Source organism: Neovison vison, chromosome 8, assembly GCF_020171115.1.
Source record: "Neovison vison isolate M4711 chromosome 8, ASM_NN_V1, whole genome shotgun sequence".
NCBI classification, from domain to species: domain Eukaryota; kingdom Metazoa; phylum Chordata; class Mammalia; order Carnivora; family Mustelidae; genus Neogale; species Neogale vison.
Window position 1 is genome coordinate 29,520,762 of NC_058098.1, and position 27,884 is coordinate 29,548,645.

The 27,884-nt window shown below is 55.7% G+C and overlaps 2 protein-coding genes across 5 annotated transcripts; one reads left to right on the forward strand and one right to left on the reverse strand.

Annotated features, from left to right (window-relative positions):
• The first annotated feature begins 1,866 nt into the window (after positions 1-1,866).
• On the forward strand, positions 1,867-12,374 carry ITPA (inosine triphosphatase). Its single transcript, XM_044263356.1, has 8 exons — positions 1,867-1,984; positions 4,417-4,474; positions 4,569-4,633; positions 5,241-5,314; positions 6,381-6,412; positions 7,062-7,177; positions 10,658-10,734; positions 11,897-12,374. Exons 1-8 carry the CDS (start codon positions 1,919-1,921, stop codon positions 12,036-12,038), a joined length of 630 nt encoding a protein of 209 aa, XP_044119291.1. The 5' UTR covers positions 1,867-1,918; the 3' UTR covers positions 12,039-12,374.
• Positions 12,375-15,029: 2,655 nt separating this feature from the next.
• SLC4A11 (solute carrier family 4 member 11) lies at positions 15,030-25,858 on the reverse strand. 4 transcript variants are annotated; one of them, XM_044263361.1, is made up of 20 exons: positions 25,772-25,858; positions 23,882-23,929; positions 21,512-21,664; positions 21,329-21,378; positions 20,830-21,061; positions 20,665-20,746; positions 20,365-20,488; positions 18,795-19,010; positions 18,617-18,710; positions 18,357-18,482; positions 18,162-18,275; positions 17,940-18,072; positions 17,569-17,642; positions 16,906-17,167; positions 16,721-16,827; positions 16,465-16,633; positions 16,197-16,370; positions 15,856-16,051; positions 15,604-15,773; positions 15,030-15,473 (listed from the first exon to the last, which is right to left on the reverse strand). In XM_044263361.1, the coding sequence occupies exons 2-20, from the start codon at positions 23,910-23,912 to the stop codon at positions 15,410-15,412; spliced, it is 2,571 nt and encodes an 856-aa protein (XP_044119296.1). In that variant the 5' UTR covers positions 23,913-23,929; positions 25,772-25,858; the 3' UTR covers positions 15,030-15,409. The 4 variants fall into 4 exon arrangements, with proteins under 4 accessions (XP_044119296.1, XP_044119295.1, XP_044119293.1 ...); XM_044263360.1 differs by lacking the exon at positions 25,772-25,858 and adding an exon at positions 25,514-25,557; XM_044263358.1 differs by lacking the exon at positions 25,772-25,858 and adding an exon at positions 24,243-24,444 and having other exon boundaries at positions 15,604-15,701.
• Between the last annotated feature and the right edge of the window lie 2,026 nt (positions 25,859-27,884).

Genomic DNA, 27,884 nt, shown 5'->3' on the forward strand with positions numbered 1-27,884 from the left:
TTTCCCATAATAAAAATTTTTACTGTAAAACTAAAAACTAGGGGCACCTGGTGGCTCAGTTGGTTAAGCATCTGCCTTTGGCTCAGGTCATGATCCTGGGGTCCTGGCACAGATCTCCACATTGGGCTCCCTGCTCCACGGGGAATATGCTTCTCCTTCTCCCTCTGCTGCTCCCCTCCACTGCGCCCCCTTCTTGTGCACACATGCGTGCACGCTGTCTCTCAAATAAATAAAATCTTTTAAAAAAACTAAAAATTTTGGGGCACCTGGATGGCTTAGTTGGAAGGGCATGTGACTCAAACTCACCATCTCAGGGTCATGGCTTTGAGCCCCACAGTGGGTATAGTGATTTCTAAAAAGCAAACTTTCTTTAAAAAAAAAACTAAAAATTAAGACTTTATACATTTTGGTGTGTAATTTGCACATGCACAGAAAGTTTCTGGAAGGTCAAAACAACAAACTGTCAATAGAGATAACTCTTCCTTGCTGCCTCAGATAACAATTCTTACAGTTTTCATTTAGAGTTCTCAGGTTCTCAGAGTCCTGGATCCCAAGCATATTATTTAAAGTTTGTGGAGGGCAGGGGGAAGATGGCTGGGAGAACAACAGTGAAACAGCTGCTGCCCTGGTCAAAGGGAACCAAACAGGGCTGGGTTCAGACAGTAGTAGTGGGGATGGAGAGAAGGGACTGATCAGGGAACTCTTTTAGAGGTAGAATTCAGGATGCAAAGATCTGGCTAAGGGAGTGGGCATGGAGAAGGCGTGATAGATGTGAGAGGCTGTAGGAATGAGGGAATGGAATTGAAATACTAAAGTCCCAAGCTTGGGAGATGTTGAGAAGCAGCTTTAGGCTATGCCAAATTTAAATTCAAAGGCAAGTAGTTGGATCTGAAAAAAACAAAAAAAATAAGCTCAAGGATACAGAGAGCAGATCTGTAGTTGGGTTAGGGGAGAATGGGTGAAGGGGGCTGAAAGGTATAAACTTCCAGTTATAAAATAATCCTGGAGATGTACAGCATGGTAAGTAATATGCTGACTACAGTTAACAATACCGTACTGCATATATGAAAGTTGCTGAGAGTAAAATCTAAAGGTTCTCGTCACAAGAAAAAAAAGAAAAAAATATATATATATATTTAACTATGGAAGGTGATCCATGTTAACCAGACTTAACTGAGGTGAATGTTCCCAAATGTATACACATATCAAGTCATTAGTTGTACACCTGAAACTAACATACTGCTACATGTTAATTATGCCTTAATTTAAAACAAGTTCTTTTTTAAATCCACAGTCAAGGTCATCAGAGCTGGCGGGGAAGGAAGAGAGGGTGGGTCTGGAGGTGAGGTGAGGCGAGGTTTGCTGCCCTTGCCCAGAAGAAAAGCGCTCTCAGAGGCAGATTTGGAGGCGCTCGCGGAGACGATGAACCGTCCCGAGCACAGGACTGCCCCTCATTACCGTGCAGGTTCTTTGCCTCCCTCCGTGCCTCCTTCCCACAGAGGAGAAAAAGCAGGGGTGGGGCCGGGGGCTGCAACGGTCCCTTCTCTTCCTCGAAGAGAGCGCCCCTTGGTCGGGGGCGCGGCGTGGGGGCCTGATCTCAACACAGTCGACTGCCAGTCCCGGGAAGACCCAGCAATTCTGGCCGCAGACGGGCCTCGCCATTTCCCTCCCTTGTAGCGCCCGGCGCCCCAGGCCGCTCGTCCGGAAAAGGGGCGCTCTGTACTCCAGGGTCTGAGCAAGGAAGCCGGACGCCCGGGACAGCCTCTTCTCCCGAAGGCAGCGAGGCTGCGGGTAACCCGAGAGGCGTTTGGTGGGGCACCCGGCCCGAGTGTGCGGCGCCGGCTTTCGCGCCGGCCGGAAGTGCCTCCCCCTCGAAGCAAAGGACTTCCGTTGGGTCTGCAGGGTAGTCGGAGTCAGCATGGCGGTCTCCTTGGCCGGGAAAAAAATCGTGTTTGTCACGGGGAACGCCAAGAAGCTGGAGGAGGTGCTGGGAGGGCGCGGGAGCCCGGCCAGTGGGCGGCTGGGGGGTAGCGCGTGGTAGGGCCCGCGGGGGATCGGGCGGAGAAGCGGCCTCCGGGCGGAGGGGGCTGGAGAGGCTGACCCGGGCGTGTGGATTGGATTGGGCCGCGCTGAGTGAAACGACCGTGTGTGCGGAGTGGGGCTGGCCGGTGGTTGGCCTTAATAGAATTCGGGCGTTGACAGAACCAGGCTCGCGAGCTCGGGAGCTGCGGGAGCCGCGGGAGCCAAAGGAGTGCCGGATCCTTAGTACCTCATCTATTAGGTTAGACCCCAAACCGGGACTCTTGACACCCCTCTCGAGCTGATCCAGAACCCGCTGCCGACCTAGGAGGGGCAGGGGCCAGACAGAGCGTGGGGCAGGCAAGCAAACAGCCGTCCACGCCCCACTGGCAAATGGGGATGATTTGGAAGGTCGGTTTCACAACGCAATGGGGAGGCGAAGGGAAGAAGACATTAGATCCAAAGTTCCTGCCTCTGGGAATTTGTGGCTAGTTGTGAGAGTTCTGCAGGTGGATGGATAGCCTTTGGCTGCAAATAATAGAGACACACAGGGAGCTCATGTCAACCACCAGGAGGCTCTTCTGGGAATACAATGTTACGATATCTCACAAGACCTGAGGGCCTGTCTTGTCCTCGTAGTTCTCCGTGGATGCTCATCCCTTTCCTAGTAAACGTTTTTCTGCTTATTTCGCTCCTGGTGGAGGGAGCAGTGAGCCTTCTGACATACATTAGCTCTCATTAGCCTTGGGTCAAAGGTTTGCCCCCTGCTCAGTTAGCCATGGCCAAGGAGGTGGGTCATGGTGCAGAATCAGGGCGACATCCACTAGATATGTTGAGGCTTAGAGATGGGACCCAGTCATTAGGGGACGACTCTTCATTTGTCCACAGCATAGGGAATGATGCACTTCTGTGCTAGTACAGGGTGTCCTCAAGAGCAAGAGCCCTGTGCTGATAAAAAGTTTGGGATCCTAAGGCCAGGCCAGTCAAACAGACAAGTAGTGCCACCCTGGGGGATAGTGGGTGCCAGCTCCCAAGCCCATCTCTGTCTCTGGTTGAGAATGTGACTGCCTGCGTTTTAAGAAGAGGCTAGAATGGCGAGAGGAGGCTCACTGGAGAAGATGGACTTGAAGTTGGCTTAGGACAGGGTGTCTTTTTTTTTTTTCCCCCTTTTCTTTTCTCCCCCACCCCAAGAACAGGGTGTCTTAACTCTTCATCCCATAGCACTCCCCTGGCAGGCTGATGAGGCCTATGGACCGTTTTTCTTTCTTTTTTTTTTTTTTTAATTTTATTTATTTATTTGACAGAGAGAGATCACAAGCAGGCAGAGAGGCAGGCAGAGAGAGAGGAGGAAGCAGGCTCCCTGCTGAGCAGAGAGCTTGATGCCGGCCTCGATCCCAGGACCCTGAGATCATGACCTGAGCCGAAGGCAGCGGCTTAACCCACTGAGCCACCCAGGTGCCCTGGACCGTTTTTCAAGAAAAGATTTTTAAACTATTTTTTTTTAAGATTTTATTTATTTATTTATTTGACAGAGAGAGATCACAAGTAGGCAGAGAGGTAAGCAGAGAGAGAGAGGAGGAAGCAGGCTCCCCGCTGAGCAGAGAGCCCAATGTGGGACTCGATCCCAGGACCCTGAGATCATGACCTGAGCCGAAGGCAGCGGCTTAACCCACTGAGCCACCCCGGTGCCCAAGATTTTTAAATGTACAAAGTAAAATACATAGGATCACAAAGGAAATTGATTCTGTCAAAGTGTAATTCTCAGTATCAATATTTGTGATTTGTGATTAGCATACATTCTTTAATGCATTAAATAATTCAGTCTACTTGTGTGTAGTTACCATAATTTTCAAATAGGATTGTAAATATTTTGAGATCTCTGCTACAGCTCTAATGGGATATGACAACATCTGTGATTTTAATAGGTTTAGAGGTCATAGGAACTGCTGATGCTATTTTGGTTTTCTATATTTACAATTGAAAGAGATGCTAAATTTTAGCTAGGGGTTAGTGAAAATAAAGGCATCCCCCCCCCAGCCACACCCCCCACCCCCGTCCTGGTTCACAGGCCTCTTGAATTCTGGGTAACCCCTCATGGAGGATTGCCAGAATAGGAGGTTACGTAGAGTTTTAGGGAGCAGGGAGAAGGGAAGAGGGCATTCTGGGGATAGCATCAACAGAGAGACCTGAAGTAGGAGGGGTAGGAGACTGAGGGGATGGGGGAGCTGACCTGCTGGGAGTGGGACCCTGAAGTCTGGAGTGAGGCTCATGGGCCTGACTTACTAAGCTTTAGGGGGCTGGCAGAAGAGTTACCCGAAGAGAAAGGTGGGTGACAGCTTCTGTAGTAACTGGAAGTTTTTAACAAATGGTGATAAATATTCTTTCATTTTGGAACAGGTCATTCAGATTCTGGGTGATAAGTCTCCATGCACTTTGGTGGCACAGAAAATTGACCGTATGTCTGTTTCGTTTTATTTTTGAAAGATGGCTTGATTTCCCTGTCTCCCTGTGACCTGTCTCTCTTTTTATGTATCTGTTTCTCCAATAAGTGCCGGAGTACCAGGGAGAGCCTGATGAGATTTCCATACAGAAGTGTCAGGAGGCAGCTCGCCAGGTGCTTGCCCCCCACGTGTCTCAAACTTGCTTCTCTGGTCCTGGGGGCTCCTGGGGGATGTGCCTGCTGGGCTGAGGGAGAGAATAATAGGGTGGGCACAGCTGGTCATAACTTCAAGGACCTACCCAGGCCTAGCTAGACTGGGTAAGTTCATGTTAGTCCAGGAATACTACCTTTCTTTCTCAGCCTTTACTGCATAAACCAATACACACATAGGCACGCACATACATACACATATGCACACACTTGTCTCCGATTTTCAAATGCCTACATTACATTGCCTGCGTTCTCCCCCCAAATATCTCCCCCTGCACTCACACATCTCTGTGGAATTGGAAAAGAACACTTTCTGGAGAGTCAGGCTGTCTGAGTGTGAATCCCACGTCTCTGGTTGCTGTGCCTGGAGTAAGCTTTACAACCTGCCAAATTTTTGGTAATGAAGATAAGAGATTAGCCAGGGGCTGTTTCCTGTAGCTGTTAACTGCTGCAGCTGTACATCCCAACTAGCTGAGGGCCTGGCTTTAGCCTGGGTGACCTGGGAATTGGGGTTAGGGACAGGGCCTACTCCTGGTCACAGGTCTCGGGGCTTTCATTCCTTGTCTTGCAGGTACAGGGGCCTGTACTGGTGGAGGACACCTGTCTGTGCTTCAATGCCCTCGGGGGCCTCCCTGGCCCCTACATGTGAGTGTTCCCCCACCCCTTTGCGGGGCCCTGTCCACAGAATCACCTGAACTTCAAAATGATTGGTTACCTGATATTGTGGGTCATTCACTATCTTGGTGTCAATCCCAATATTTCACATTGTCCTGAGGAAGGATTAGGGATGGGGGAGAGGCATACCTTTCTTTCTTTTGTGAAGGGTGAGAATGTGGTTGTGTAAGAGGAGATGGGCCAGGGGAACCCACCTGCTGGAGAGGTACATTCGTGGCAGATCAATTTCAGGAAAAAGGAAATAAGGAAGGTGAGATCTGAAAATGGATTTCTTTAAAACTATTCAGTGCCCTGGACACCCTCAGATGGCCTTTGTGTATCTCCAGGGTACATGTACCCCACTTTGAATGCTCCTTGGAGGGGCTGGAGGGCATATGGACAGAGTTGCTTCTGCTGGGTGTTGGATCTGTTTTTCTTGAACTTCTGGATTGCCAGTATGTTTGCTAAGGCACCAGCACCCGTATATGTTGCTCCATATCCTCACCAGCACTGAATATTAGGACTTTATTGTTTTGCAATGTAGGGAATGTGAAGTGTTACCACATTTGGATTGAATTTGCATTTTCCTTTTTTTTTCTTTTTAAGATTTTTTTTTATGTATTTGAGAGAGCTAGAGCACAAGTGGTGGGGTAGGGGGTGGGCAAAGGGAGAGGGAGAAGCAGACTTTCTGTGAGCAAGAAGTGATGTGGGGCTTGATCCCAGGACCCTGAGACCATGACCTGAGCTGAAGGTAGCTGCTTAACTGATTGAGCCACCCAGGCACCCCTGAATTTGCATTTTTTTAATTACCAATGAGGTTGAGGCCTTCATAGGTTTTATTGATGCTTCTGTGCATTGCCTGTTTACCTCCATCCTTCTTCCTATTGGATTAGTCTTCTTCATTTTGAGTCAAGACATTATTTATCATGCCCCCTGCCTGTCCTGGGGCTCTAATCCTGTGGGTGGGGTAAGAAGGGTGGGAAGGGCACAACCCAGAGAAGATGTTAGGAAGATCCTTCTGTACCTGGTGTCCGACTCATCTTCATTTCTCTTGCAGAAAATGGTTTCTGGAGAAGTTAAAGCCTGAAGGTATTAATCTGTTTTATCTCTTAATCTGTTGGGAATTGAAAATCTGGAGGTGGTCCAGGGGAAGGGTTCCAGCTAGTAATCAGGAATCTCCCCACCATGGAGCCCTTGTTCACCTCAGTTTTTCCATCTGGAACCTGTGGCTTGGACTTTCCCTGCACACCCGGCTCCAGGGAGTGCTGAGATGCGGGAAGAGTGGATGGGAAGGGTGGAAAGGACTGTGAGATTGAGAGACACAGGGGCTGCCATTGATCCGGCTGAGAGGTTTGGCCCAACTGACTCCTGGCCTGTTCTTGCCTCAACCAGGGCCTGGCCTGGAGGCTTGGGGGACCGGCTGCCTCTCTTGCGGCGCTGGCAGTGCATACCCTATCACAGTTGTGGGCCAGAATGTCCCCTCCTTAGGTCCTTCTAAAAACACTTCCAATTTTGGAGCATTTCAGACATGTACAGTAGTAGAATAAAATAACGAGTTCCATGTCCCCATCATCCAATTTCCAGGGTATTAACCTGGATAAGGTATAAACCTATCTGATGACATGTATAAGCTCCCCCAGATCTGGTGGCTCCCGCTCCAGAGCCTCAGGGCTGGGGAGTGAGGCTGGGAACTGAGCTGCGCAGAGATCACTGCATTCCCCCTTCCCTCCCACCGCAGGTCTCTATCAGCTCCTGGCTGGTTTCGATGACAAGTCTGCCTATGCGCTCTGCACTTTCGCACTCAGCACTGGGGACCCCAGCGAGCCAGTTCGCCTGTTCAGGGGCAGAACCTCGGTGCGTATTCACGCTACTTTCCCTGTGGGCCGCCAGAGGGCGCTGTAGCTTGAGCCAGTGGCCCAGAGTCTAAGGCAGGGTGGTGGTGGAAGGGCTCATGGCCAGTTAAGTTCCCACAGCTTTGCCCAGACATGCCCCTGGGTCTCACAACTAGGAGTGCTGTCAATCCTGAAATCTCTTTGACCTTTGAGGCTCGTGTTTTAGGGATACACAGGGGCTCATGGCCTTTGAGGCCTGCACGGGGTCCCCTCCTAAGAAGCAGATGCGCAAGCCGAAGGTGACATGGACAGCCCAGATTTCTTCCAGCTCTGTCCCTTTCCAAGTGCTGAGGCTATGGCTTCCCTTGAACATCTCACATCCTTTCCAACTTCACATGTTCCTGTAGAATCTTACTTTTCCCCAGCTGCCCTTCAACACAGTCATGCCAGCTTATCAGACCCTTGGGTTTAGCTGCTTCTTACAGGGTACAGACCACCTTCGGAGCTGACCTGCTCCCCCACCAGCGCAGCCATTCCCTCCTTGTGTCGGGACGGTGCCTTCTGGCCCATCACTCCTCTGCCAATGCCTTCTGCTCGTGATAAAATCCAGAGTAGCCCACAGAGCCCTTCCCCAGAGGCTCCTTTGGGGATGCCCACAGACATTTTGTGATGCCCTGCCTTGTTAATTTTTTTTTTTAATAGTGGTTTAAAAAAAACATAAAAATTACCATCTCCACTGTTTTTAGGTGTTTGGTACAGTGGTATTAACTCTGTGCATTGCTGTGCCATAGATCTTGAACTTTTCATCCTGCAAAATTGAAACTATACCCATTGAACAAAACCCCCCCTTCCCCCTCCCCACCAACCCCCCTGGCAACTGCTATTCCACTCTTGTTTCTAAGAGTTTGGCAACTTCAGACCCGTTATGTAAGTGGAATCCTGCATACAGTGTTTATATTTTCGTGGCTGGCTTATTTCTTAGCATAATGCCCTCCAAGGATCATTTGTGTGGTGGCAAGTGACAGAATTCCTCCTTTATTTATTTAACATATAATGTATTATTTGCCCCAGGGGTACAGGTCTGAATTGTCAGGCTTACACATTCACAGCACTCACCATAGCACATACTCTCCCCAGTGTTTATCACCTAGCTACCCTATCCCTCCCCTCCCACCTCCCAACAACCCTCAGTTTGTTTTGTGAGATTAAGAATCTCCTATGATTTGTCTCCCTCCCGAACCCATCTTGTTTCATTTTTCCTCCCGTACCCCCCAAACCCCCCACCCTGCCTCTCAAATTCTTTATATCAGAGAGAACTCCTCCTTTTTACTATGGCTGAATAATATCCATTTTGGGTATTTGCACATTTGTTTTGTCCATTTATCTGTCGATGGGCACTTAGATTTCTTCCACGTTTGGCTGCTGTGAATAATGTTGCTACAAACACAGATGTTCCAATATCTGTTGAGATCTTGTGTTTGGTTCTTTGGGATATTTACGCAGAACCAGGATGGCTGGATTGTAATTGCCAGGTTACTTTTTTTTTTTTTTTTTAAGATTTTATTTATTTATTTGACAGACAGAGATCACAAGTAGGCAGAGAGAGAGAGAGGAGGAAACAGGCTCCCTGCCGAGCAGAGAGCCCGATGCGGGACTCGATCCCGGGACCCCGAGATCATGACCTGAGCCGAAGGCAGCGGCTTAACCCACTGAGCCACCCAGGCGCCCCCACGTTACATTTTTAAAAATTAATTCTAGTTGTCTGCCCCTGTCACAGAAGTGTTCTCTAAAAATCAGAATTGTGAACAAGCATAGTCCCTGCTGATGGGGCGCAGTCACTGGGGAGACCCACGATTGGGGTCCCCGCTATTCCCCATCGTCTCCCCCACTTCAAGCACCTTGTTGCTTGCCAGCCTCTATGTTACCTGAGGTGGCTTTGTTTCTCCTTGTTTCGTTCTCACTCAAACTTTCCAGACCCAGTCATGTTGTCCTTTCAACAAGGCATATGCCGAGCCCATCCCCATCTGGGTCCCAACACCAGCTGTGTCCCCCACCTGGAATGTTTTTGCCCATCACTTTACATGGCCACATTGTCTGCTCCCTGAGCTCCCCATCTAGGCCCCTCCATCCTGTTATCCTTGAGCCCAGCTCCCTGTTTGTTCCTTCTAAGGCACTTTGCATTTTGTAATCATTCGTTTGTTTACTGGTAGAAAGCCTGTTTTGCTTAAGACATTTATTTGACGAGGGCAAGGCTGGGTCTGCTATGGCTCCAGGGCTGAAAACACTACCGGCCCCACTGTAAATGTTCAAAAACCATTTGTGCAAGGTTCACAGTGGCTCAGGAATGGGTCTTGGTCCCGTAGCTCCCCACCAGCACTGGTGGAATCTGCCTTTGGTCTGAAAAACTTAGCCATTATGTGTCTAATCTCTATTTTCTACCATTTTCCTCATATTTTTTTATTTCTCAAGAGATTTTATTATTTATTTGAGAGAGAGCAGCTGCACAGGAGCAGAGGGAGAGGGAAAAGCAGACTCCCTGTTGAGACATGGGGCTCAAGCTGCGACCCTGGGATCATGACCTGAGCTGAAGGCAGATGCTTAACCAGCTGAGCCACCCAGGCCCCCCTCCCTTTTATTTTTTAATTTACTCATTTTTAATCCTCATGGCAACATGACATGGTGCTGAATTAAATCGATTCTCTTTGTAACATTTTTCTATTGGAATTTGCCTATTGTAGTCAGGAGTTACTGAGCTCATTTATGTATTGAACAGTGTGCAAAGTAATTTCTGTTTCTTCATTCAATTGTTAGAGCCTCCTTTGTAGTTTGAGAAATGCAGCAATTTATTTCACTTAATGTAATAAAAATGAGTAGCAGTCATAGGGCTTATCTGCATAGTCCAGGATCTCATACCTTCCTATTCAGAGAAAATGTTTTCTGTCAGTTTTTCCATTGACTCTCTTCAGTGAGGTCACAAGTTGTCAGAGCTGTGCAGAGAGGGAGAGTGGCCCCAAAGGTACCAGTGGGCTGATAAGGTTTGTGGTTCCTATGTGTGTGTGTGAAGGGAGAGTGGTCCCATATGTATTTATGGGATTCATAATACAAAGTATGTATTCAGCAAACATTTGCAGGTACCACAGACTTCTTGAAGCCATTTTTTTTTAACAAGTACTTTAAAAAAAAAAAGATTTTATTTATTTGACAGAGAGAAAGAGATCATAAGTAGGCAGAGAGGCAGGCAGAGAGAGGGCGGGGGAAACAGGCTCCCTGCTGAGCAGAGGGCCCAGCACGGGGCTCGATCCCAGGACCCTGAGACCATGACCTGAGCCAAAGGCAGAGGCTTAACCCACTGCGCCACCGCGATGCCCTAAAGCCAGTTATTTTGAATAAATGGGACTTAACCAAACACATAAACTAGTTATACTCAAACTGGCTACCCTTCCCTTGCTAGGGCATCTCCTCTGTGCCCAGTGATACACCTATCCCCTCTTTTCCCTGGCAGGGCCAGATCGTGGTGCCCCGCGGCTGCCGAGATTTTGGCTGGGATCCCTGCTTTCAGCCTGATGGATATGAGCAGACGTAAGGAGCCTTATTTCCTTCCGGGGATGTGGGGTTGGAATGGCCACAGTCCGGGTTGGGCCGGCACCCTGCCCCAGTGCAGGCATGCAGACATGGGCGGGCCGGCTCTCGGCTGCTGCTCCAGCTGAAGGCAGTTCTGCTGGGGTGGACGCGAGGAATCTGAGTGGGCCGATCTCCAGGGTAGGAGGCAGTCAGGCGGCGCCGGGAGTTCTGGGCCCTCGGGCTGCAGCTCCCCGCAGAGCAGCTGTGTGACTTGAGTGCCTTCCCCCTCTACCCTTGGCTTGTCCTATATGAAGCTGACAGTTTGGTGGGATCATCTGACTTCCCCATGGAGTTTGGAAAAATATTAATATTTCCAGCCTTTGGGGGGCCATGAAACACCCATAGCGCCAAGTGTTCTCATTACTTGCCCCTGACCCCTCGCGCCCCCACCCCCCCACCCCCCACCATTTGCAGTGGACATGTTGACCATTACTGGAATCAAGTGTGCTAGGCTAGAGGGGCCCTTAGGGAGGGTGTCCTGAAGCCTCCCAGTAGCCAGAGGGGGCTGAGGACAATATGAAACAGCACCATCCAACAGTGCAAGATACAGAAATGCTCTTTCTCCACTGTTTGAGCCAACTTGTGGCTATCCAATATGACTTCGGAACTGAAAATAGTCTTAGTCAATGACGGTTAATTTCCATGTACATGGCCACTTGCGGCTGGTGGCCACAGCATGGACAGCACGGATCTGCAACACCCAGGTGGGGTGTGGGTCCTCACTGGAGCCCTGACATGGAGGAGAGGCCACTAGCCAGCTGTCCCATGCCACCCCCACAGTACAAGAGAGGAGGCTCTTGTGTTTGCTCTGTCAGGCCTCACTGCTTCCTGTCAACAGATGACAAAGCTGATCAAACATGCAGCTCATCCCCCTGTCCCCGGCTTCTCCTAGCGACTTTTGGACACAAAAGTCTGACATCCTTCCACATTCGTTAATATGGGTTTCCATTTCCAGGGGAATTTAAAACTCTCTGGTTTTTTAAAAATTAACTCTGGCTGCTGGGAGCTGGTGGCCCCATCACCCTTTCCTGGCGACTTCTTGATTTCTGGGCTCCAGGATAGGTGAGGGATGCATACCCCCAAATCTGGGCTCCTCTGAGCTGCTGTTGTCACCCCTTAGGTATGCAGAGATGCCCAAAGCTGAGAAGAACACCATCTCCCATCGCTTCCGGGCCTTGCTTGAGCTGCAGAAATACCTCGGCAGCCTCGATGCCCCAGTAGTTGGTGATGATCGCCCTGGCCGGGGAACTGGGGAAGGCTAGCCTGCCGCCTCCACCATCAGACAGGCAGCCCTCCAAGTACTGCCTTCCTGGTCTCTACTTCCTAGAGGGGGTTGAGACAGCCTCACCAGCCTTGTTTGGAGGAGCAGCTGGCTCTGCTTGGAGGAACCTGGGGCCCTTGGGGATACAGTGGTCCCTTCTACAGCCTCCTGGCCTGGGATCCTGAAAGGACTTGGATGTTAAAACTGGCCATGGTGGGTCCGAGGTTTAGGCAGAACCACACACAAATCGCCCTCGACATTTTTGAAGTGGCAGAAATAAAAATACTGGAAGGCACTTGCCTCCAGAATAAACTGGATATATCAGCTTTGAAACCTACCCCGGGCAGTTGTCTGTCCCCTGAATCTCTTTTTGCAGGAGCAGGAGACCTCGAAGCTCAAGGGGCGAGGGTGGGACGAGGGTAGCAGCTATAGGTGTTCATGTGACCGTGCTCACTGGAGTATCGCATCTTTCCTCTCGTTCTTCAAGTCTCACCTTGTGAGCTGACCTTGTCCATGCCAGACCCATGCTGCCCACCACCCAGGGAGGGAGGCCACCCCCCAGCTGCCCTCCATGGTGTTTGCCAGGTTGAGGGGTGGCCAGTGCAGATGTTGAGTGCTTCAGCTGTATTTCAGTGTAACATCAGAGCAACTAAAGTGTTGGGGTGGGGTTTTGTTTTTCTTTTTTTTGAGAGACAGAATGAGTGGCAGGGAAAGATAGAGGGAGAGAAAGAATCTCAAGCAGGTGCCACACCCAATTCTGTGCTGGGCGTGGGGTTTGATCTCAGAACCCTGAGATCATGACCTGAGCCGAAATCAAGAGTTGGACGCCTAACCGACTGAGATTACAGGTACCCCTAAAATGTTGGTTCTTTTTTTTTTTTTTTAAGATTTTATTTATTTGACAGAGATCACAAGTAGGCAGAGAGGGAGGAAGGGAAGCAGGCTCTCTGCTGAGCAGGGAACCTGATGCAGGGCTCGATCCCAGGACCCCGGAACCATGACCTGAGCCAAAGGCAGAGGCTTTAACCCACTGAGCCACCCAGGCGCTCCCCTAAAATGTTGGTTCTTAATGATGATACCAGGTCCATTTTTATGGCAGGGACAGGGCATGGAGTCTACACCCGAGTTGAGAGGACACAGCATGGTTCAGCCTGGGACCTCCAGGCCCCATGCAGGAAGTCTGCCTCAGCTGCCCCAGGTCCTCACAGGCCCTAGGGAAGCCAGTCCTGGGAGGGACTTGAGGGGTCTGGGGCAGCTCCCTTTCCTTTCCCGCAGGTGTTTCTTTGGTAAGGAGGAGGGGTCCACCCCAAGGATATTCAGAAAAGTTTGTTGTGTGCAATGGGAATGGAGGGAGCGTAATGCTGGAGGGTCACTCCCAGGCTTATTTCTGGACTGGTAGGCAGGTCTGGAGAATGTCACTTCCGTTGCTGTTCTTCAGTCCTGGCAGCATGGCCCAGGGCCTGCATTTAACTGTTGTTTCCTCCCCTAAGGTGCATCAGTGTGTGTGGGCGAGGACAAAACATTGTTTCTGTGCTCCCCACTTGCCTGTGAGGCTTGGCTGGGTTGTTGCCCCAGGAAGGGCCAGCAGCCCATCCTCCTCTGAATTGTCTCCTTGGTGCAGAGTACTGTCTGGCTGGGGCTCAGATGTGCAGTGCTAGGGGCTTGTCTGCTACCCGCCTGGTGATTCTGGATACGGCCCTACCTGGAGGGAACACGCAGGCCACTGGGGAGGGGACCCCAAAGGAACCCATGCCACCTGGATGGGGTGGGTGCATAGAGCTTCGAGCTGTGCAGCCCTCTCTGGGTGATGACCCAGGCCCACAGGGCACCATCCCCCTTTGTTAACCTTTAGCTAGCCATCCCTCCAAACAATGAATGGGCTCGTACCCACGCAGGTTGCCCGGGAGCAGAGCCGCACAGCTGGTGGAGGAGGGGTCTTGGTTGTGCCCTGGTCTCTGCTCCCTGATCCACGCACCAGTGTACATACCTCTTCTACCCGGCTGGCAGGCCGGCCGGCCTGTGTTGCCGGTTACAAGGAGGGCGATGCCAGCTCCCCTTGGGGCTGCTTTTCCCAGATGACCAAGGGCATTGAGCATGTCCTGTGACTATTGGGCCACCGCCCCACCCCAGGTTTGCCTCTTCTATTGGAGTTGGAGTCATCAACTTTGTGGTGTTGCTGGTTAGCAGGAATCCTTCGCGTATCTAGAGAGGAGGCCTTTTCAGTCGAGAGGTAGCGCAGGTCTTCTCTCGCCTGCTCCCTTGGGTCTGTGGTTTACTCAGCAAGCCAAAGTGCTGTAAGGGATGTCATGGGATGTCTGGGGGCCAGAGGCTCTACTACTGCTGGGGCTCCCAGATAACGCGCAGGGGGTGCTTCCGAGTCCCAGATCCGGATTCCCCACTGCGTGCCGTGGGGCCTCTGTCCAGGCACCAAGTGACCAAGCCAGGAACACAGACCCTTCTCCCCTCCATCCTGCCGTCAGGGTCTTCCACTGCTCTTCATCCCTATATCAGTATCTTGGTGCGGCGTGCAGCCCCTGCCCCACCCGCCAACCCCACATACAGAATCAGTACCCACCCCCAGAGGGCATCCCTCACAACGGCGGCTCTGACTTCCATGAGCCTGGTTTTCAGTCTGCTGGGCTGCTCTGCAGCTGCCTCTGGGAGCCCAGGCCCAGGGCCACAAGGCCCACCCATCTCTCCTTCACCACTGTGGCTCACTACTGGCCCCAAGCCCTCTCCTCCAGGCCCTTGCATATGCCATGCCCTTGACAACACCTCCCCTGCGGTTGCCTGGCAACACAGCAGCGCCAGGGCCTCCTGGATCTTCCACAGGCCCCTGATGGGCCAGCATCCGCTGTGTGGGGTTGGAGGTGACAGCGTGTGGCCCTCAGCAAACACGGGTCCCTTTTCCTTCGCCCTCCCCTTTACATCAAACTTTTTATTCTCCAGTGGCCCTGAGGCTGGGGCAGGGCGGGACAGCCGAGATGGAAGCTAGAAACAGGAGCTTTATTCTCTAGTGTGCATATAGCAAGTTCCTTACACAATCAAGGAAATGGTTTCTCTTTCAGACATCTGACTCTTTTATCAAAAGAAAATCCGTCCTGCTTAGTCCTACTCTGGACAGAAGTTGCCCTGAGCAGTGTCACTGACCCCAGCGAAAGGCTAATGGGGACAGGTATGGGCCCCCACCGTGGAACAACCGCCCCATGCCTAAATGTCCTAGGCCTGATGGGACAGCAGGAAGGGGGTGCAGCACAGAACCACGCCCCAAAAGACCCCATCCCTCTCCCCACGGGGCTGCAGACTCAGTCTGGGAAGAGCCAGAGGGACAGGGAGAGGGATATGGCGCGGGCCTGCTGGTCAGGGCCTCAGTCAGTGCTCGGCATCCATGGCATCCAGATACTTGGCTTCAATGATTCGGGGCAGCAGGTTGTAGCTGGGCAGGGGGATAAGAGACCTCAAGGTGAGCACTGGGTCAGAGAGCAAAAGTGGGGGGGGCATCTGCCCCTGCCCCTCCCCAGGGGTAGACTGGGTGCCACCCCCAGCACCCATCCGGCGGCCCTTACCGGATGGGGATCATGACAATCATGATGAGGGGGAAGATCATCTTCATGTAGGGCAGGTTGCTCATGCCAAAGGCACAGAGCAGCAGCAGCTGCAGGACCTGCAGGCCGGTGAAGTAGTGGATCTTCCTCTGGGGCACCCTCCGGATGTAGTGGGTGGGCGGGTACGAGGTCTGTGGGCGGCAGGGACCCGCTGTGGGCAGGCCTGGAGCCTGTACGCCCACCCTGCCCCTCGCCCTTGGGGCTGAGGCTCACCTGGTCCTTGAGCAGCAGGGCCACGCGCTCGAAGAGTTGGTTGCCATCGATGGAGGTAAGCGCGATGTAGAGGAAGAGGCCGTAAAGCACGGGCTTGGGGATCCACTGCAGCGGGAAGGGAAGCAGCAGGAGGGAGAAGCCCACCAGGATGCTGGCGCCCAGGGTGGTCAGCCGTGTCTCCTTCACGTTCACAATTCTGCATGGCCACAGGGTACCGGGTCACCTCTGGGCCCTAGTCCCTGGAGCCGCATCCCTCCCCAGGTCCCCATGGCCCAGGGTTACCCCCACTTCAGGGCCCAGATGACTCGCCTCAGGTCTTAAGCAACCCGGCCCCCACTCACGTCTCATAAATGTGCCCGTTCTCCACGCGCTCTTCCACCAAAGCGAGGGCCCGCACATGCAGTGGGGAGTGGGGGTAGGCGGCATGGATCCAGGGCAGCCCGAACAAAGACAGCCCGCTGTTGATGATGGCGATGAGCAGGAGGTCCCAGTGGTAGGCAGTGCCCTTCACCAGCCTGCAGCAGAGGGTTGGGGCACATGTGGCTGGATCCCTGTGACCCCAGGGAGGATTGGGCACATGCTCAGCCCTCCCAGCCCCGCCCCACAAACCTGTTCTCCGGGGCATTGGCTAAGGCAGCCACCAAGTTCTGCTCGATGAAGAAGAGCAAGGAGAGCAGGAAGCCCAGGCCCATGGCACTGGCGATGGCCCCCAGGGACAGGGAGTGCATCTCAGCCGCCTCAAAGACGCTCTTGTTAGGGTTGTAGCGGAACTGGCTCACTGCAGCAGATACAGGCCCCTGCTCAAGCCTGTGGCACCCAGGGACCAACCTCACCCCACTGCACCCCCTGCCAGACCCCAACTCACTTTTGATTTCCCGGAAGCCATAGGAGCAGATGAGGGAGAAGGTGAGCACCGAGATGGGCAAGGCACAGTCTGACAGGATCTCCCGCATGTAGGGGTGTAGGTAGGGGCTGGGGACATGGGTGGGGAGTGTCAGTGTGGCCTGGGATCTGGCGCCTTCTTTCCCTCACCCGCAGGGCCCCCCTCACCTCTTCTTGAACTGGTAGAGGGTGTAGCTCAGCCACAGCGTGCCCAGCATAATAAGGAGGCTGAGCACTGCGGTCTCCCGGCTCGGGGGGTCAGCCTGGTGGCTCCCGGGCGTCGGCTGTAGTGGGCTGGCCGGGAGGCTGGTGTTGAGGGCCATGTGGAGGCTGGTGTTGAGGTCAGTGCTGAGGCCCAGCAGGCTCACCAGGGAAGTACTCTCTGTGTTGTAGGTCCCAAAGTCATGGTGGTAGTAGTACTTCTGAAAGACTGTGGATACAGGCCAGCAGGCTTCAGCGGTCTGAGCTCTGGGAAGATGAGGCCCAGCTCTCTTCTGGATATGGGGGAGAAAGAGCTTCTGGGGAGATGGGGAAAGGGAGGGGCTGCCTTTCTCTGTCAGACAGGAGGACCCCACTGACTTGCTTGTCTCCCCCCCCCATCTCTGACACTGCCTCACACCTGGCCCTGTGCCTCTGATCCCGCCTGAGGCAGCCCTGTTGCCCTCCAGCACATGGCACTGTGGCTTCCTGCTGGTCACAGCTCCTGAGAGCGCCCTGGACCGTGGAAGGAGCCTTAGCTTGCATGCTGCTTGGTGGTCTTGGCCACAGCCCACAGTCCCCCAGCTCAACTCAGTTTCCCCTGCAGCGGGTGGCCACCGACTGGACACTCACTTTTGACCATGCCCTTGACAGCGTCCAGCATGAATGTGATGGAAATGAACAGGGCAATGATCTCTTCTGTTGACCTGCCGGGGTGATATAGGGGGAGGGGGATGTCATGCCTCATCAGATGGTAATGAACTGTCAGGGCACCGGGGTGGGGATGGGGAGGCTTCCCTGAGCCTCTGCACAGTCTCCGACCTCCTCCTGCCACGAAGACCAGGGTCCCACACTTCTGTCTCAGGGCAGTGATGTGGAGGGGGCACCCCATCCACTCTAGGGTTATAAGGCCTCAGAGGCTGGCGTGGAGACTGCCCCAGGTCCCTAGCCTTGGTCTCCCCTCCTGGCTGAGGGTCCCAGAAGCTCGGGAAAGGCCCCATCACCTTTTGAAGAGACGCATGATGAGACTGAGGTTGAAGAGGGCATAAAGTGCGAGAAAGAAACTGTTCCACAGGCCCGTCCACGCATAGAAGGTGCTGAAGTCCAGATTGTAGTCGTCACAGATGCCACAAATTACTGCAGGCAGCAGGACGAGGGGGGTGGTCAGAGCCAGGCAGGGGCTGGGGACCTTGGGAGCCACCTCCCCGCCGCCAGTGCCACGGCACCTTGGATGTAGAGGGCCAAGGGCGCAGTGGTCAAGAGCACCACCAGTGGCTGTCCAGAGAAGAGGGCATACAGGAGGCCTCCAATGCCCTGCCCTGCCATGGTCTTCTGCACATCTGAGGAAGTGGGGGACGTCAGGGGGGTGGGTCACTGCAGCCCTGGGCCTCCCGCCCCATCCCCCTGCCTCCCCCCCTCACCGATAGCCCCGTTTGTGTTCTCATCGTTGAGGGACCCAAAAGCGATGGTGGGCAGGAGGCAGGCGAAGTAGAGGAACAGCGTGGTGGTGATGTATTTGCCCACAGCCTTATTTTTCCCAATAATGCCTAGGGATGGGACAGGACAGGAAATTTGCTGGGATGCAGGACAGGCCCATGTGTTGTCCTGGGACCGAAGCCACAGGCTGAGCTGTGGCGGGGGGGTGGTGGGGGGGTGGTGGGGGAACCGTAGGGCCACGTACCGTCTGTGAAGTCCAGTGGGTACACGGGGAACCTGCGGGCAATGTCTTCCCGGATGCCCTTCCCCACAGGGAGAAAATCTTTGTGCTTCAGGGGCTGGGGAAGGGGACAGATGTCTGTCAGCTCTGGCCTGTGGCCCTTGCCCCACCACCCCCGCCCAGGTCTGCATCCCTGCTGTACCTTGGGGGGTCTGTATATGTGGATGGAGTTCATGCTGTAGCCCTTGGCGCTGAGGACTGGGCACTGGCTCACCATGGTGAGCAGCTGTCTCTGACGCACCAGCGCCTCCTTGAATTCCTCCTCTGTGCGGGTCTTCAGGAGCTCCTGGCGGAAGGTGATGTCCAAGAACATGGTGGCGAACGTGCGTGCCACCTCTGTGGCAGTCTTGGTACTTTTCTGGGGGCAGGAGACAGGGGAAATCACACCTGCGGTTCCTGGCGAATGGAGGGGTCCCCGCCCCACCCTTGTCATCACTGATAGTCCAGAGCCTGTCGCAGGTGCCCCCAATGTGACAGGCAGCACATTTTGTCCCCCAAAGTTCAGGCATTAGTGGAATCAGCCAGGATTCTTGCCTGGTCAGCAGATCACCAGAACCAGTGTCAAGTCTCCCAATTTCCTTCATAAACTCATGAGTTCTTAAAATCTGAGGTACTACTGATGGAGGAACACAGACCTGCATCATCACAGATAATGAGATCACAGTGACAGAGACAAGCCCTTACCCAGTTCCACTTTACTGGTGGTATTCCCACCGTCTGCTGGTTTATTTGATTTCCCGAGGGGCTCCAGGCCTGTCAAGCCTTCTCCCTGTTGCCTGACCAAAGTCAACTCATGTCCAGCCTCCCCCTTGACAGCCTGTCCTCTGGGAGCAGCATCTATCCCTTCATGCTGCCCAGAGCAGTCCCCCAGGCCTGTCCTGCCCACGCTTTGCTTTCCTGTTTGCTCCAGAACAGGCTCACTCTCCAGAGGAGGAGCCGGGTGTTGGGCTGGCTGGCCTGTCACAAGGCATGAGTCCAGCCACTTGGCCCTCAGGATACAGCCCCTTCCTCCTCTCTGGCCACCTCACCAGCTGTCACTCCCTCTGCCCCATGTGCTGCCCATGTTCCCTCTCCCCAACACTGTAACCTCCCAGGGAGGGACATTCCCCTCAGCACCCGCTTTGCCTAAGAGCAAGCCCATAGAGGAGGGCCATGCCAAGCTTTGAGTCTACCAGAGGCAGGGGCAGAATCAAGAAGCTAGAGGAATTTAAGCATGAAGGCCCTTCTCAGGCCTGGCTAGGGGCCTCCGCCATTTTCTATTTATGATTTTGAAATCCATTTCCTTCAGAAAAGACTCCCCAAACCATACTAGCTTCAGCCTCCCACACAAGCAGGATGTACCCCTGACCAGGCAGAAGTGGGGATCCATGGCCAGCAAATCATAGAGCCGGCCAACTGGGAGAAAGGTGTTGGGGCAGGCTGATGAAAAGCCCCCACATTTGAATAAAGCTAATTTTAACAAGTATCTCTTTCAGTCAAGAAGGAAATACAGCTTTATGGGCAACCTCAGGGGGAATTAGGGCTGGATGAGGACCTAGCGGGATGCTTCAGAGAGACTCAGTGGGACAGACAGGAAGGACAGCGTGAGCACGAGGCCCTCAGGGGCCCAGACTGTGGGGTCCCCCAGCAGGCGGAGGAGATGCCCCTGAAGAGAGGGCCAAGTAGTCTGGGACCTTCCTTCACGAAACAGCCACCTCCAGAACCCTACTCACCGTCTTGGGAGGGGCCAACACCAGGATGACGAACCGCACCTCACAGGAATTCTCCCCCCAGTTCTGAGGGCGAACCAGACGGCTGATGCACACGTGTCGCCTCAGCAGGGCCTTGGAGGTGCAGCTGCCAGGGGCGGGGAGGGCACACGGTTGCCACCCTGGGAGCTGGGCTTCCCCCCACACCCCACCCCTGACTTTGACCCCCAGCAACCTCTGACAGGAGTGCTCCCACCCTCTGTCCCAAAACTGGGTGGGCCCACCTATTGCCAGGGAAGCCACCCTGCAGGCCTGGCAACTCACATGATGCAGATCCAGGACTGCTGGTATTGCACCCCCGTGACCGTGGCAGTGACCCCCTGGATGGTATCAGACAGCAGGTGGGCTGAGGGCAGAGCGGACAGGGTCAGAGGGCCCACCCGCACACCTCCCTGAGCCCCTGGGCCCCACCCGGGAGCCGGGCCCCACCTTTCCCCTCCGTGGGGGCCCCGGCATCAGTGAAGAGCATGGCCATGAACAGGTCCAAGTTGCAGTCAGGCTCCGCGTTTTGGGGGTCGTGGGCTAAGCGGCACAGCATGGCCCGCAGCACGTCATCCAGCGAGGTAGCCGTCTCGTTCAGGATGATGCTGGCCCGGGCCAGGAAGCCGTCCAGGTCCCGGTGCGCCCGGATCTCCTCCTCAAAGTTCTTCAGCTTCAGGTACTGCGGGGACCGCGTGCACAGAGCCGCACAGAGCCACAGCAGCCCGTAAGGGAGATGTGCTCCGGCGACCTGGGCGCCTCCTCCGCGGCGGCCCCGCCCCCAGGACCGACACCCGCTCCGCGAGGGAAGGCCCCGCCCACCCAGACCCACCGTAGCCCAGTGTGAGAGGTCTGTCTGCTGTGACGGGGAAGCAGGCACCTCCACCCCCCAATGGGTGGCCCGGGACCACACGTCCCCTGTCCCCTGTCCTGCCAGCGGGCCACTCACCTTGCGTGAGGTGTGAAGGAGCCCGCAGCCGCCAGGCGAGTCATTCTCGGCTAGGGAAAAGCGGGAGGGCTCAGGGGGCCGCCCCACCGCGTCAGGACTCTCTCCATGGAGCGCAGCTGTATCTGCCCAGCACCCAGGCCCCTGCCCGTCGCCCCCAGCCTGTCCCTGCTACAACCCCCATACCAGCCTGGGTGGGCTGCACCTCGAGGTTGACGTTGACAAAAAAACGGATGCTCTCGCCAGACACAATGGAGGAGTTGACCGTGTCGAAGGCCTCATCCCCCAGGCTCTCCTCACGGGTTTCAGAGGCATCATCCATGTCACACTTGAGGTAGCCTGGAGACCCAACCACCACCGAGAGAGAACCCCCCAAGAGGGCCCAGCCGTCAGTGCTACACACCAGAGGGAGGGACTCCAGGCCCAAGGAGCAGGGGCCCCCAGGCTGTCCCAGTCCGCACCTCTCAGCGAGTGGGGAGGGCGGCCTCTTGTAGGCCAGGAAGGAAGCCTCAGGCCCAGGTGGGCCGAATTGCTCATCCCCGTCTAGCCCCAATCAGAGCATGGACGCCAGCCGGCAGCCCCCACCCAACAGCTTTCTCCAACATTCTTCAGCTGCAGGAACCAGGGCCCTGCACCGTTCTGACCCACGTGTATCCTTTCAGCTACAGAAAAACATGGTCATTCCACAGCTCCGGGCCCGGAAGGTGGTGCAGTGATGCAGTTAAGACTGGCCTCTGACCTCCCCAAACCCCCAAATTACGGGACCCAGACCTGCCGGGCTCCCTAGATGGGACCCAAGGGAAACTACTGCGGTGTCCAGCCATCTCCCCACCGTACTGGCACAGGGTTTTAGAGGGCTTTCTTTCAGGGAGGGCATGCAGGCCGAAGCAGCAAGGCTGAGAGACTTGGTCCAGACAGCAGACAAGGCCCAGGAAGTAGGGGAGCCAGAGACACAGGGACTAAGGGAGGGACCCCAGGAGACACCCAGTGGCAGGCAGGAGGAGTGCTCTGGCACCTTAGGACTCCCTCCCAGAGGGGAGCCTTTTCCTGGGTGGGCCGTACTTCCAACAACGGCTCACAGCCCTGGCGCCCCTCCTCTAGAGGAAGCCTTCCTGCTGACACGCAATTGTTCCACCCTTGCTTGAGCTCCTCATGACCTCTGGGATGGCAGTTTGGGCCAGGCCTGCTACCCCTGTCCTGACCCACAGTCCTTCAGGCCCAGGGCCACTCCCGACCTCTGATCTGTCACTCCTCAGACCAGGTGACCAACACCACAGACATGCCAGTGCCTGCCCTCCGAGCAGAGGGCTTCCCTCCCTAGAGGGCCTTCCTCAAGGCTCCACAGAAGCTTCCTCTTCCGGCCAGCCCTCCCAGGGCCCTGCTGGTACTCCTTCCTGACTGTCCTGTGGGTCCCTAGGGTTCACCACCTGTGAATGCTCCCAGGAAAGGGGGTCTTAGAGCCCAGACCCCACCAAGGTCTGACAAACACCTGTGCAGGGACAGGGAAGGGTCAGCAGCACGTCCACACCTGCCAGGCAGTGACTCACCCTGACTCACTTCCACTCCAGCCCGCCGGTTTCCTCTGCACATCCCAGGCCACGTCCCCCCCGTGGCCTGTGCTTAGCCTGGCCCCTTTTGGGCAGGAGGGCCTAGGTTTGCACTGTACTTAGAGTTCCGAGCTAAAAGATATCCTTCCCATTTTTGCCATGGAGCTCATGTCCACAAGAAACCCCTTGCTCCTCAGCCCCCACCTGCCCTAGCATCCCTTCCATCACACCCACCAGCACCCTTTATTCCTGGGCACTGCCCTTCACACTGTCCCCTTCTCCCCTACTCTGGGCTCTACCTAGGACCTGCCCAGCTGACACGACCAGGTCCCTGCAATGCTCCTAGGAGGCCATATCCCCACGTCCATCCTATAAGCCCAACCACACACCTAATCCACCTGCCAGCAGCCTGGCCCCCATAGTCACCAGGCCCTAAGGACCCTGAGTCAGAAGCTATCACCACTGTCCAAGCACCATCCCACTGAACACCCCTCGGATGGTCAGGCCAGTGCCCACGTCTGGGTACACGTCCTGGGTACAGGAGTCCCCCGAGACACAGAGATGGGGAGAGCTGGTCTGGAACAAGCAGGAGAGCTGAAGTGAGGAAAGGTTCAGTTCCATGGATTTAGAGGGACAATAGCAGCCCCTCCCTCACAAGGCTGGGCAGGGACTGAGGGATGAGGGCATATATGGCATGGCCTAAAGTCTGGCCCAGTAACCACAGCATTCTAACAGTGAACCAAGGGAGGTCATCAGATGGTCCTCAGAGCCCGGGAGAGGGAACTGCCTTCCCTCCCAGGACCACCGGAGTGACCTCTCAGTGTCCGAGGCGATTGTCAACTGCCTCCCTAACCGTACCACCACCTCCTGGAGGGGAAGATCTAAAGGCTTCCCAGCAACAGCAGAGGCCACAGGTGGGGGCTCAATGCCATGAGTACCCTGCTGGAGGGACCAGGTCCCCTAGAGACCAATGAGCTCTCTCTGTACATCCCCCCACAGAGGTACTCACCTACATCCTCAAGGTATCCATTCTGCGACATGATGGAAGAGGATTGCTCTGCAAGGGAAACCCAAGAATTGTTACCAGCTCCACCGACCAGCCGTGGACAGTCTCTCCTGTGCCCAGCCGCTCCCCACCCTACATCAACCCTGCCCATGCCTTCTTACCCTTCCCAGGTACCCAACACAGGCCAACCTGGTGGGGGGGGAGCAGGGGCTTGCACTAGGCAGGGGCCCCCTAAGGAACCAGAGGAAGCCCAGCCCGGTACTCTTCAGCCAATCTCCTAGGGTCTCCCCAAGTGGGAAAGGGCCAAGTAGGGTGGTGGGGAGCCATTCCCAGCCCTGTTTCCCCCAGGAGTTATTAACAGTACCCGGCAGCGGTTTGTAGACGGTGTTATTCAGCACCGGCTGCGAGGGCTGGAGGGTGGGGGCCTGTCCTTCCACCCTCCACGTAGTGGCCGGCCTCCCTGTCTCGCTGTTTCGATGCCAAGCCCAGGACCTGGGCGGGGGACCTCTTGCCTCCACATACTTCCTCTCACTCTCACTTTGGTCCCAGGGGCCATCAACACCCATCACACGTGCAGTTGCCCCCAACCGCACGCGCCCGGGGTTACAGGGGGCCGAATTGGCAACGGCCTCCTCCCCTCAGTGCCACCCGCGTCCCGGGCGGGCCTCCTGGGAGGCGGAGCCGTTGGTCCTCCAGGGAGAAGGCGGGGCGGGGTGGGGGCGGGGAGCGCCGGGCACGCTCAACACGCCGGGGCCCCGGATGGTCGCAACTGTTAGTGGCGCTCGGTGCGAAGAAGGAAGCTAGAGGAGGGGCGCGTGCACGAGAGGAAAGCGCCTCCAGACTCCGAGACCCTGAGGGTCTGGGGGCAGGATGCGGAGGGACGCGCAGGACAGGAGCCCGGGCTGCATCTAGAAGGGAGGGGCGGGGGCGGTAAAGCCAGCATCTGAGGGATGGGCAGAGGACGAGGGCGACGAGGGTCTGGAAGAGTGGGGGTAGTGCACACCTTATTCTCATCCCGGACGCCCCAGGTGCGGGTAAATAATGGTCGTACAAACCCCTGGCTTGCCCTCAGGCTTCAGGGCCTTGAGGTAAAAACTGCAGCGGCCTCGCAGGGGACAGTCGGTGGCCCCGGGATCCCTAAGAGTGGGCAGGTTTCTCCGCAGCGCCGGGGGCGAGAAGGTGTCCGGGCAGAACGTAACGAGAGACGTCAGGGTACCGGCTGGGAAGGGTCCAGCTCGGGGTGCTAAGGACCCCATGGTTCTATCCCAATCACTTCCACGCCCCACCCCTCCACTGGCTACCGCACTGGTTCAAAGACTAAGAATTTCAAGTCGGCGATAGAGCATCGAATCAAGCACTCAATGTCCACGAGGCCTCCCTCCACCATCCGTGTACTCCCCGCCCCGTCGCCCCGTCTCCCCCTCCCTCTCGGCCGAACTTAACACCTGACCCCAGGCCTAGAAAGCTTCCACGACCCCCTCGTCCACTGTGGCCCAGGGCCTCTGCAGGCCCGGGGCAGGCGCGTTCTCCCCGGTGCTCCGACGGGTCCGCGACCCAGCCGAACACCCCTTCGCCGCGGAGAACCGACAGCCCTCCCGCCGCCTCCCTGCCGTGGCTGCAGGCTCAGGTACCCACCGCATGGCTGGATATGGAACATGCGCCGGGCGGCCGCGGCCATGGCCCCGGCGATCGGCCGCCGGACGGCTGCACACACACGCGCACGCTCGGGGTCCTCACCCCTGATCTCCGGGACCCCGAACTTGGCGATTCGGGCGGGCCAGCGGCCGGAGCCGGCGACACACCCCCGCGCCGCGCCTGGGTCCTAATGCCGCTCAACGCCCCGCCCCAGTGCCGCCCCGGGCGGGGTCCCGTTCGCCAGCCCGGCGCCCTCACCCGCGCTCCTGTCGGTCCCAAGCAGGCTGCTCCCGGGAGCCCAGGGCGACTCCTCCAGAACGTGTAGATCGGGCTCCTACGAGCCCGCGTGCCCGCCCAGGCGTCGCCGGATTAGGGGCTGGGCGGGGCCGGGAAGTTTCTGGGAAGAAGCTCGACGGGCCCAGGGACCCACGAAATTGTGTCTTTGCGGCGGGTCGCGGGAGTACTCCTCCAGCGTCAGCTTTATGCGCGCTGCCGGCCCCCGGCCCCCGGCTCGGCAGGGGACCTCGGCCTGGCCCAGCCCGCCAGCTGCCCCGCCCCCTCCATTCATCCCAGTAGCTCGAGTGGTAAACCCTCCTTCTCCTCCTCCAGGAAGCGCGCCCCGACTAACTAGATGGGCCGGCATGCTTCCCTGGGCTACGCCCTAGTTCGCCTAGCCAGCGACGCTCCTGGCTTGGCGGCGTCGGGTTTGCTCGCTGCGCGCCTCGAAGTTTCTCTTCTGGCCTCCGCGCGCCCTCGGCATTCTCTTGGGTCAAGGTCTTGGCTCGCGGCTTCTTTCCTTCCCAAAGTGGCCCCGCCGTCCGGTTTTCCTTCCCGACCGGCCGGCGGGGACGGGTGGGGGGGGCGCCCGACTCGGGGACGTGCATTTGTCAGCGCCTGGTCTTCTGCGAATCTAGAGAGAGCGCGCGCGTTTGTAAGGGAGGCGGTGCTGCGCGCAGGCTGCTGGCTCCCGCTGCGAAGGGTCCGGCAAATCCAGCCGGTGCGATGATACCCTGGCCTGACCTTGGGTGTCTTCTCGGGAAATGATTCCACGGCCCTTGAGCCCCAGTTGGACTCAGGAACTCTCCCCACCAGTGTTAACCCCCATCCCTCTACACACTGTCTGATGGCCCGAGGACTAGCAGCGACTCCCCGCCCCCCCCGCAACCTCCTGCTGGGAGGGAGTCCTTGGCCACTGTCCCCTAAGCTTGGAAGCGGGCCAGCGGGCTGGGCAAGCAGAGGGTGAGCCCACCTCCGCGTAGAGGTTGCCTTACAGCCCCCAAGGCTCCTGGTGCTTTGAGGAAGCCCTACGCACAGAGCGAGTGAGCCCAGCTACCGGTGTCCCCTGCCCACAAAACAGCGCATTGAGAGGGAAGCGAGGGGGGCGTCCCTCGGCAGACGAATTGTTTGGGAGTCGGGAAGGCTCTGAGCACGCGGCTTTTTTTTTTTTTTAAAGATTTTATTTATTTATTTGACAGACAGAGATTATAAGTAAGCAGAGAGGCAGTCAGAGAGAGGAGGAAGCAGGCTCCCTGCTGAGCAGAGAGCCCGATGTGGGGCTTGATCCCAGGACCCTGGGATCATGACCTGAGCCGAAGGCAGAGGCTTTAACCCACTGAGCCACCCAGGCACCCCGAGCACGCGGCTTCTTACTACCAGAGGGGATACTGCAGAAGATATCTGCCGGGTTCTGCTCCCCTAGTTGCCCTGGAGGGAGCTGAGGAATCCCACAGTCTTCCCCCCCACCCCCCAACATGAGAAGGTGTTTCCTTTGGTTCTCCTACCCACCACCTGCCTTCTGTGGATCAGGGCAAATAGAGGGGCCCCAGGTGTCTCTGCCTGTGCGCCATTGGGTCCATACATGGGCAGGCAGGGATCCAGACGTAGGTGCATGCATTTTGTCTCATTCCCTTCCCTGGGCTCTGTTTACTGGGCTGTGGACATGAGCGCTGGTTTCCACAGCACTTAATGGCTTTCCAAAGGAGTTTCAACTCAGTTTCCCCTGTAAGTCTTTTAGGCTTAGGGATTATAGAATCTGGAGTGAGAAGTAACTCTATAGTATCTCACTCAAAAACACAGACTAGGGGACGCCTGGCTGGCTCAGCAGGTGGAGCATGGGACTCTTGATCTTGGGGTTGTAAATTCCAGCCCCACATTGGGTGTAGAGATTACTAAAAATAGAAATCTTAAAACAACAACACTAAACTAAAACACAAAAACAAGATCATTCCCTGGAACTCCCTTCCTCCTCCAGGAACCATGCAGTTCCTCAGCTGTGCTTTACAGAGCACATGTCTCCAGAATTCTCTCTGCTCTGCTGTCTCCACGCCCTCTGCTTACTTCTCTTTAGCCCCCTCATATGTCTTTTATCCCC

Excerpts from the sequence above, each read along its gene's own strand:
- ITPA (XM_044263356.1), top strand. The coding sequence starts at position 1,919 with ATGGCGGTCTCCTTGGCCGGGAAAAAAATCGTGTTTGTCACGGGGAAC. Across the intron at positions 4,475-4,568 it reads GGTGGCACAGAAAATTGACC|TGCCGGAGTACCAGGGAGAG; the intron begins GTATGTCTGTTT and ends TTCTCCAATAAG. Across the intron at positions 4,634-5,240 it reads GTCAGGAGGCAGCTCGCCAG|GTACAGGGGCCTGTACTGGT; the intron begins GTGCTTGCCCCC and ends CTTGTCTTGCAG.
- SLC4A11 (XM_044263357.1), bottom strand. The coding sequence starts at position 24,444 with ATGGGTGTTGATGGCCCCTGGGACCAAAGTGAGAGTGAGAGGAAGTAT. Across the intron at positions 18,276-18,356 it reads GAACACAAACGGGGCTATCG|ATGTGCAGAAGACCATGGCA; the intron begins GTGAGGGGGGGA and ends CCACTTCCTCAG. Across the intron at positions 16,828-16,905 it reads CTCTACCAGTTCAAGAAGAG|CCCCTACCTACACCCCTACA; the intron begins GTGAGGGGGGCC and ends CCATGTCCCCAG.